General features: G+C 40.5%; 1 protein-coding gene across 1 annotated transcript; it reads left to right on the top strand.

The window, feature by feature from the left end:
- Positions 1 to 552: 552 nt before the first annotated feature.
- Positions 553 to 10,456, top strand: LOC306655310 (transmembrane and coiled-coil domain-containing protein 5B-like; the record flags this gene model as incomplete). Its single annotated transcript, XM_079129688.1, has 10 exons — positions 553 to 695; positions 999 to 1,116; positions 1,416 to 1,466; positions 2,385 to 2,450; positions 3,490 to 3,546; positions 3,993 to 4,052; positions 4,570 to 4,634; positions 8,812 to 8,887; positions 9,138 to 9,181; positions 10,258 to 10,456. 10 exons carry the CDS (start codon positions 553 to 555, stop codon positions 10,454 to 10,456), a joined length of 879 nt encoding a protein of 292 aa, XP_078985814.1.
- Positions 10,457 to 10,756: the final 300 nt, after the last annotated feature.

A 10,756-nucleotide genomic window follows, 5' to 3' on the forward strand; every position in this document is an offset into this window, starting at 1 on the left:
CTCCTTTGTACTTCATGAGACTATATTCATGGGGTTCAAAGTGATAGCAAATTGCTATATTCACACAGCAAATTTGTCTTGTTTGAGGAAAAAAATCCATTTCCCTCCTTGCTTTCTACCTAGCCGAGGCTCCTGCCTGATTGGGTTAGAAGAGTTTCAAGTTTATAATAGGAGACTGGAAAAACTCCTCTCCCTTGCATATCTTTAAATGCTTTCAAGATATTTCTTGGATTCCACATACTCCACCTAAAATTTTTAAGGGCAAGTAAGTTAGAGTACATTCATATGAAAAATCTTTTATTCTGCTTCATAAAATATGTGTGTTAGTGGCTTTCACTTACAGTGTTTAAAACTGAAATGTAATTTGACTCCAGGAATTTACTTTATGCAAAACACTGTAGGAAATTGATTTATTATGAAATATAAAAAACTGGTTAGGCTCATTGACAACAGGAGATGGAAACAGATGAGATTAGCGGGGAAAGTCTTCTTGGGTTTTTATGTTTCCTGTCCTGAGTTTAATAATGAAGAGAATTTTCCTCTAGGCATGAGATGATGGAAATACCAAACTTAGAAGTCATAAAACAGAATCTTGACTACCTGAACTCAGACCTTGAAAGGGACCTGCAGAGACTGGATGAGGCAAATCAGGTTCTTCTTAGAAAAATTCAAGAGAAAGAAGAAACTATTCAAAGGTCAGACTTTGTGGTTGCTGGAAAGAAGGACTGATTCACAGATGCCACTTGGGATAGAGAGAAGGTGGAAGGAGGGTTTGCTTTCTTGGTGGCCAGTCTTGCCCCTTATTTAAATTCTAAAACATGAACTGTGGTACCCTTAAAGGGTTTTATCTATGGCCTTTAGTGTTAATTTTCCACATTCGATTGCCTTTGCAATATATAGCTACTCCTGCTCTATCAGTCTGGGAGTGGCTTCTCAAGCTGGGGCCTCTGCAGCTTCCTTAGGACTGAGCCATACCTGGGTGACTTTGTATTTTTCAGTCTGGAAAGAGATATCACCCTGTCAATAGGACAAGCCAAAGAGAGGGAGGAGTTTAACCAGATCATATCTGAGAGGGAGGACACCCTGAGGGACCTGGAACTAGAGACAGCAAAGCTGGTAAGGAGCCCTCTGGAAAAAAGACCATCAGGTGTCCTTTGCTCCCATTCCTTCACTCTCTTTCCCAGGGGGTCACCATGTGCTCATCACTTCTGCCTCTGTAGAAGCTGCGGTGGTTTAAGAGTGAAGTGCTCAGCAGGGAGTTGAGGCCTGGGCTCTGTCTCAGATCTGCCACACGAGGCCCAGAGTGTAATTTTCCCACATGACCACTCATCCCTTGATATTAGTTCAGTGGTCTAGTGAGGAAAAAGGTAGGAAATTAGGGCATATTTGTCCCCTTGACTTTCTTCTTCCCACAGGAAAAAAATAATAAGATACTCAGCAGAAATGTGATGGAGCTTCAGAAGAAGGTAAGGCGGGTCCTGGGTTTGAGTATCCTAAGATCCATAGCACCCAACCTGCTCAAGAGAAAGGTGGGCACACACCTGTAATCCCAGTGACTCAGGAAAATGAGACAGGGGATCGTGGGTTCAAAGCTATCCTCTGCAACTTAGCAAAACCCTAAGCAACTCAGCCAGACCTTGTCTCTAAATAAAATATATGGAAAAAAGGGCTGGGGGATATAGCTCAAGGGGTTTTCAATTGCCAGTACCAAAGGGTGGGGTGTGTGGGGCGGGGGAGAGAAAGAGACAGAAAGAGAGAGAGAGACGGGAGAGAGAGAGAGAGAGAGAGAGAGAGAGAGAGAGAGAGAGAGAGAGAGAGAGAGAGAAAGGTGGGGTGGAAGCATGAGAGATGGGTCCTGTGCCCAACTCAGAATCTAACAGAGGGACTGTTTTCCACATCACGGAGTCCACCCTTGAAATCAGGCTCTTTTCTTAGGAATCCCAGTAGAATTATCATCTTTCTGAACTCTAGTCCCAAAGACAAGAAGGAGTAATGAGCAAAATCTATGTCCCAAATCCCCATCCCCTGTCAAATCTTAGAACAGACTCAGACCAAGGCCAGTTTGTCCTCTGGGTGATGAGATGGTGAGAGGGCTAGAGGCTGGTAAAGCTAGAAAAGATTTTTCCCTCCTTCCCCAACACTCTGTCTTCTCTTGTCCTCTTATTGTGCTGTGGCCTCCATGGACTATGGGCACAGAAAGGGTTATCAGCTAGCATGGGGCCAAGAAGCTCCCACAAGGATAAGGATGTACTTTCCCATCAGGCTTGTATGAGGACCTGAATTAGAACCACCATCATGCAGCCTGGGACCCCAATTCTGCCACTAGACCAGGTTTTCATGTTTGTGTATCTTACTAAGTTCACAGTTTTTGGAATACATTTCAGATTTCAAAATTTAAGGATGTTGACCTTGAAAACAGTACTCAAAAACAGATTTTAGCAGAATTGAAGGTGAGTAGAACAGCAAACCTAGAGATTTTCTGGGAGATGTATCACTGCCAGATTCTTGGAGAAATTGTTTCAAGGACTCTCCTAGACAAGGTGCTGAGGATGCCTGTGTTCTTATGAGAGGTGGCCTTTATTCCCTCTACTTAATCCCATGTCTTGTGGGGACATGACTAGTCACATTAGTAGCAGACAGGACTGTAATGCCATCTGGTGGAGGGAATTGTACCAGAGGGCTCATCACCTCACAGTAAAATGCACGTCCTGAACTTTCATTTGGACACGCCCTCAAGAAGTTTATGATCTAAATGGGGAGACACAAATATGGGTATTCAAGTAGGAAGAAATACTAACTTCCACAATTATATAAGGGTATGCTAATCATCTCATCTGACTTTCCAAGCAATGGCTCACAGGTCAAATAAGTTTTATTTTGAATTTATTTTATTATTTCTTCCCTCTAGTAGAAGGCAAACCAGTTGTGAACACAAATTTTTGAAACTATGTTGTTTATAACCCAGTGTCTAGAATAGAGCCTGGCACATAATAAATGCCCAATAAATGCTTGTTGAATGGAAGAATGAATTGCACTCCCCATAGGGGCAAAATTCCTATGGGAAACTGCAGATTTTTGTGATGAACACGGCAACTTGGTCGAACTCACTAGGCCAGAATCCCACTGTCCTTAGCTTTTCTCTGAAAAGGAGAAGTGAGGTTTCTGTTTTGCTCCTCTTGTATGCAGACAGCATGGTGTGCACCCTGCAGAATATGACTGGAGGAGGGAGGATGTGTAGGCTCCCTGAGGAGTCAGCCTCCTGAGGTTTCAACGTCGGCTCTGCCACTGAGAGACTTAAACGAGTTATGTGCTTAACTTCTCTGTGCCTTTGTAATAATCATACCTACCTATATTAGTATCCCATGTCCACAACACAGGATAGCTATTATTATTATGCATCCTACTGGTCTGGAGAGGGTGATTTTTACACACTTGTCTTACACAAAGGAATGCTATTGACTTTCTGTTGTCACTTTTTGTCTTCCATAGGTGAAACTGCAAAAGTCAGCAGAGTCCTGTGCACAGCAGGAGAAGGAAATGGTTAAGGTAGAGCAGTGTCACTGCACTGAGGGTCTACCCAGGACAAGAAGAGGCGGGAACCCTCAGGGTCTTAAAAACAGAAGCACTTGGAAGCACGGGAGGGGGTGGTGCAAGAACAGCTGGCAAGTGAATTTCCAGCTCACAAGCAAATGGCAAGAAAGATTGCTTCCATTAAAAGTACTGCTCTTCCTATTTCTTAAACACTCCTCACCCCAGATACCACTGTTGAATTCCAGTCCTAATTGCCCTATAACACCCCCTGGTGCTTCAGGCATTTTCCTTCTCTCAAAATTAGACCCTGTGTGTGAATGATGAGATCACCTCTTTGTGAGGTGGTTGTTTCCTTTTCAAGTCAGGAGTTGCTAGGTAACCAGCCAAATGTCCAGTGCAACTGGTAGGTTCCAGGGAGCAGCTTAGTTCTGATTTAACTCATAATTTCCTTTGCTTTCTAGATAGAGAGTGACTACCAATCTGTGTATCAGCTCTGCAAGGACCAGGCCCACTACATAAAGGTACACCACCTCTGGAAGAAGTCAGAGTAGAGGCAGTTTCCCCAAGACCATGGGATGCTTGGTTTCTCCTTAGGCTTGGACCTGCCAATGGGGAAAATGCCTTCTATGCAATGGCAGCAACAACAAACAGATGTATGTTAAAGATTTAGTCTTTATTTTGAAAACTGCAGTATTTTTCTTAATCAATTTGTCTAGTAACGCATCAAAGCTGAGGAGGAGAACACTGAGGTCTCAAGGCGTTAGGAAACACGCTCTGGGGAGCACTCCACGTGTATGTCAGCATTGGGATTTGAGTTTAAGCAGGGTCCAGAGTGAGAGCTCCTATCATTCATGTAGATCCATCCCGGTTACTACGGTCTCCTTAGTCTTTATTAGAATGCTTTCCTACTTTGTGCATACTCGGGCGTGTTTGGAATACTGTGAGTTAGTCTTAGCAGAATAATTAATTTTATCAATGACATTGAAATAAAATATCAAAATTCTCATTTATGATACCCACCCCCCGCACCATGGGAAGAAATACCAGGAAATTCTAAAGAAGATGGAAAAAGAAGAAGAAATGCTGCTGCTTGAAAAAGAAATGTAAGTTTGGAAAAGTGACCGCCCTGATGGGCCAAGGCAACAGTCCTGAGAGATCCCTGAGGGGAAGAGTAGTTGTTGGAATCGTTCTCAGAATTGTTGGTGTCACTGTGTTAGTAAGCCCCAACAACTCTTTCCCGGCAGCCTCTACTCCGAGTTCTAGACTGGAAAATCATCAATATTCGGGTTTCTCGTTTCCCCTCCTCAGTAATTGGAGTTTAAAAAGTCTCTTTTTTATGTTCCTTTCACATATCTTCAGTTGACTTAAGCAACAATTAGAGAGGAAGAATACTAGTTAAAAAGAGGCCCAGAGGCCCAGAACTGTTTCTCCATCTGGGTGTTCTATCCCCTTTCCCAGGACATAGTGGACCCCTGGACTGACCAGAGGCCCCCAGTCATGCCCTTTTAAACTCCACGTCTGTACTTGTATGTCTCAGGACTTGTCACACTTTCTGTTTATACCTTTTAAATGTATTATGTATTATATAAAAGTCATAGACTGCACAAATCTTAAGTAGCTTGATGAATTTTTATGCATGGATGTACACTTACTCAAGAAGTAGAATGTTTTGAGCACCCCAGATTTCTCCCTTAGGTCCTCCTCCTAGTCAATACTCCTTTCAAGGGTAACCCCTACTCTTTTATCATTTTTTAGCTCTGTTCTTGAACTTTGTATCAATTCAGTAGATATTTTCTTTTGTGCCTCTCTCTGAGATTCCTCCATGATGCTGTGTGTGGGGCTTTTGTGTGGCTGTATATATATCCCATTGTATGAGTATGGCACAATTGGTCTACTTTTGATGAATATGTTCATTGTTTCAAGTTTGGGGACATTAAAAATAAACCTGTTATAAATATTCTTTTTTTAGAAACTAAGATTCCTGTGCTTGTCTTTTTGGTGCACATACTCATTTCTTTCAAGTCATTGGCTATGCATCTCTTTGGTTTACTAGATAAGCCCAACATTTTTCACAGAGGCTGCATTGATATCCCTCCCACAAAACTGCACAAACATTCTAGTTGCTCTACATCTTAACTTTCAATTAGTATTGACAGTCTATTTAATTTCAGCCATTCTGGCAGGGGGTGTAGTGATATATAATTTTATTTTAATGATGTATTTAATTAATGATTACTAATGATGTTATTTGACTTTCCAAATGCTTCTTGGAAATTTGAATATCCATTTACATGATATGTCTTTTGCCTGTGTTTGACATATTGCAGTCTTTTATCATTAATTTGGAGGAGTTTCTTATATTTTTTCCTTAAGCTTTTTGTCAAATAAATCTATTACACTCTATTCTCTGGCTTTTCTTTTTTAATTTCTTAATGGCATTTTTGGATAAATAGTAGCTCTTCATTCAAAGGGCATCTAAGCCATGAAATTTATCAGTCCTTTCTTTGTTGTTTAGTGCTTTTTATAGGCCATAAGACTACTCTCCTGTGATTTCTCCCCAGATTTATTTCATTGTTTTATCTTTTATATTCACATTTACTTCCATCTGGAATTTATTTTTTTTGTGTGTGTCCAAATGGTCCAGCACCATTTATTGAACAAAACGTGTATTTATAGAGGAGCCTTATTTCATACATTAGGTGACTGTATTTGTGTGAGTCTGTTTTTTGGATACCTTATTCCATATATTAGTCTCCTTCTCTATCCTTGGGTCAGCACTACACTGTTTTAGTTATTGTAGTTTTATACTTAGCCTTGATATATGGTAACTTAAGTTCTGCAAATTTTTCACTCTTCAAGATTATCTTGGCTATTCTTGGCCCCTTAAATTTCAATATAAATTATAAAATTGATTTTTCAATTTCAAACAGAAAAAAACATTACTGAAATTTTGAATGGAAATTAATGGAATATCTAAATGAATTTGGAAGGCAATTGGTATCTAAATAACAGTTTTCTAAGCCATGAATGTTTTTAACTATTTATTTAGATCTTTTTAAATTTCTCACAATGATATATTGTTTTCTCTATAGTGTTCTTATGAATCTGTCATTAGATTCATTTCTAGGTATTTGATTTTTTATGCTATTGTAAATGGTATGGTTGTTAATTTGGTTTTCTGATTACTGCCAGTGTATAGAAATACAGTTGACTTCTTTACAATTTCAACATTGCTAAAGCCACTTATTATAACATTTTGTAGGTTGATTTAGATTTTCATTTATGAAGAATGACAATTATATTTTTTTCCTCTTTAATTTTTATATCTTTTTTTTTTTACTTTTTCTTGCTTGAATGCATTTGTAATACAGGATGCGGGGGACACACTTTATACTGGACTTAGGGGTGAAATATTAACTTAATAAACAGTATGCACATGAGCCATGTGACATTCTTGCACATATTTTTTAAATCAAATTAAGATTCTTCTCTCTGCCAGGCGTAGTGGCACATGCCTGTAATCGCAGTCGCTCAGGAGGCTGAGGCAGGATCATGAGTTCAAAGCCAGCCTCAGCAAAAGCGAGGCACTAAGCAACTCAGTGAGACCCTGTCTCTAAATTAAAAACAAAATAGGGTTGGGATGTGGCTCAGTGTTCGAGTGTCCCTGAGTTCAATCCCCAGGACCAAAAAAAAAAAAAAGATTCTTGTCTTTTATTTAGGGTGTCTTTTGTGTTTTCAGCATGGCAGATATTCAGTTTAGTTCAGTGCTCTTGTGGTATCTGTTGAAAGAATCATGTGTTTCCCCTGCAAAGCATGCAAGTTTGAGAGGCCTTGAGCACCAACTTTTGCTCCCAGCACTACATTACTACTCCAATCTTTGATCAACTTTAAGCACCTCCTGCTTTCTGAGCTCTTTTGAGATCTTGAGCCACCTGTGTACAGCTTAGGAGCCAGCTACCACATCAAGAAGACTTCTCTTGAATTTCCCCCCTCAATTGTAGTCACTTTGTCTTGAACTCTACCTGCCTCATCTTTGCAGGGGTGAAGGGGCTTGGATTAATGAGAAGCTCTTCTCTGTGGGCTTTACTTCTGACTGGATTCTCTGATGTATTCAGACAGCTGTTGTGTATCTTGTCCAGTTGCCTTTGGAAGTAGGCTAGTTGAACACAAGCTACCTCACTGTGGCAAGAATCAGGAGCCTGTGCTATTTCTCCCTTTTCTGCTGTAGTTAATGATCATAAAAAGAAATTCCCATTAAAAAAGGCTGGGTCAGCTTTGACTGGGATTGATTCTCCAGCAGAAAATAACTATAGACTCTGAACAAGAACAAAAAGCAACAAATAAACAAATAATGATCAAAAGACATCGGGGAATGAATAAATGAATAAGGATGACAGATTCTAGAGAGGAGCTGACATTTGGAAGAGGAGAATGGCAGGAGGTTTCCCCCCATTTTTATAGCTTCTATTCTGAGGATACATTGCCACACTTGGTATATAAGGGACAGTTAAAATACCAACGAAAACCTGCAGTCTTTCTGGGTTAAAAAAAAAAAAAAAAAAAAAAAAAAAAAAAAAAAAAAAAAAAAAAAAACAGAGGATAGAGTTCCAGGGAGCCACAGATGTTGGACAGAAACTAGAGAGTCAAACGAGGGAGTTCTAAATTCTGCACCTAAACTGCCCAGATCTCTGGTTAACCTCCATACCATGCATGCTCAGTGCAGTCTGTAGCAGCATAGCTGAGGGCATAAGATGTGAACTGACACTTGAGCTGCCACTGAGAGACAGACTTTGCAGTTTGAATGCAACATCAGGCTAATGTCAGGCTTTGTCTTCAAAGATGGTCTTTCTCTTGTAAATGGATCACACTTTACTAGTTTTTTGTATGCTAAATGATTATGGATTTTAACTGTTGGGCTTAGGTTTGTTTGCTTTGTTTTTGCAATACTGGGAGCCAAATGCAGGGGTGCTCTATCACTGACCTACATGCCTAGCCCTTGGTATTTTAATTTGAAACTGGGTCTCACTAAGTTGCTGAGGCTGGCCTTGAACTTGTGATCCTCCTGCCTCAGCCTCCTGAATTGTTGAGATTATAGGAGTGTGCTACTGTGCCTGACTAGAATATTGAGCATTGTGAATGTTACCAAGCATCTAGGAAACAAAAATCAGACATATTAATTGTCTTAGAAAAGCATGTTTTCTCAGTCCCTCAGATTATGTTACATGATTTTTTATTCTTTATCTTTTTTATACCTTTTGACTCTGATCTTTTTTTACCCAGATTCAAAGCCCAGAATAACTCTTCCCAAATAGTGAAGCCTGGGTCCATTCTAGTAGAGACCATCCAAAGCAACATGGTAAGACTGACCTCTCTAAAACTGGGGTTTCCTCTATTCCTCTGCTCTCCTCTGCTTACTCACCTCTTCTTTTTAATAACTTAAGAAATAAGATTCAATGCCTTGATCCCCCATGGCATCTAGGAAGTGGCAGAGTCAGGATTTGAAACCAGGCAGCCTGGCCCAGGATCTCTGCTCTCAGCCACCCTGCTATATTGTCTTTCTCTGAGCACTGGACATCTATAGCTTTGGTTTTTATTGCTTCCCACAGGAGAAGGCCATCACAAAGAAACAGAAAAGGATCTTTTGGTACAGGTAAGTGGCGGAATCTTGGTTTTGACCTCATTAGGCTACATTCACTCTACAGGTGACCTGATAAGGGACAAAGGCATAAGTATAAACACATTCATCAAACAGAAAACATTGGACAGCCCCAGATTTTTTCCAACCTTTTCTTTTTCAACACAGTTTTAACACCAAAGTTACAGAGCTATAAATAGCTGGAGGAGTTAGTGGCTATTTCCCAGAAGCCTGGATGGAGGCTGTATGTTGCATTTCACTTTTCATTTCCACATGATCTTCAGTATGACCCCTTTTTATTTTCTAGGTTTAGAACCTGGTAACCTCTGCTATACTCTACTGGAAGGAAATCAGGGTGCTTTATTCTCTTGCTTCTTTTTCTGCACTTTGAGAAATTTTAGGAGAGAAAAAAAAACCACTTGAGTTCTGTGCCTTTTCATTTTTAAGTTTTGAAATCAGGAGACTGATCCTGAAGTGCTTCATATGGTACTTTCGTGAAAAACTTCAGTTTATGTCATTTCAACACAATTGAGGACTTAAGGCCTAAAACCAGTAAAGGAGGTAGAATTTTCTTGGATGTGCACAAGAAAATACACACACACTTTATTATTTGAGTTGGTTTCTTTTGCTACTTTATGTGTAGAAAAAGCCAATCCTCATCGTCAACATTGGAGATGGCTAAATCTTCCTTCACACTCTAGGGCTGCTTACTATTGAAAATCCAAAGAGGGCTAACGGCAATGAAGCTCACAAATATGACTGCTTTCAACTTTTTCTGATAACCCAAAAATGTCTGCCCCACATACGGTACCCAGAGAGTCATCTTCTTTTGCACCTCCAACTTTCCTATATGGTCATCTATTCTATTGGGGAACTTAAATGTCCGGGGAGCTGTGTTCAATTCCAGTCTGCTGCGTCACTCTTTTTTCTGCATTTTCCTGTCTCCTACTTCCCCTTATTCCCCACTTTTCCCCATTAGTTTTGCCTGAAGAGATCAATTCTCCAGTCATTTATGAGCATGAGGTTCACCTCCCACTACTTGACCTTGGACTGTCCTTTCCTCCACGCTAATGATGACTATCTCCTTGCAGGCATTTCCGTGGGCTTGTCTTCATGGTCATGATCTTCATTAGGCTGCTGGGTTATGTGTTTTTCCACCTGCAGTACATAAACCCAGACCTTCTTGTGGATGCCCTTCCCCTGATGATGAGCAGGAGCAGCTTGAAGAGGCTGAGGGATATCTTATTTCCCTTCCTTACTCTAGAGGTGGATGAAGTTCTACCGCACTAACCTGAGGTGATCTGGGGGGCCTCACACTGTACCCGAGAGGAGGGGCCGTGAAGGAGGCCTTGCATTACAAGTGTGGGCCAGGAAGGAAGTAGAAGTCTTCACCCCAGAGCTGCTACTTGAGATCTGATCTTTTCATTTCATTTCTTTCTTGCTTTCCCTCAGGAGTGTCTCTCTTTCAAATAAAAAAATATGTTTGACCAGAGTCCACTGTGTTGGTTTTGTGAGTCCTTGGGCCTTACCATGTACTTACGGGTTCTTTTGAGAAGTTGAATTTAAGACAATAAAAATTCCCCCAGGGTT

This window comes from Sciurus vulgaris (assembly GCF_902686455.1).
Source record: "Sciurus vulgaris genome assembly, chromosome: 2".
Classification (NCBI taxonomy): Eukaryota; Metazoa; Chordata; class Mammalia; order Rodentia; family Sciuridae; genus Sciurus; species Sciurus vulgaris.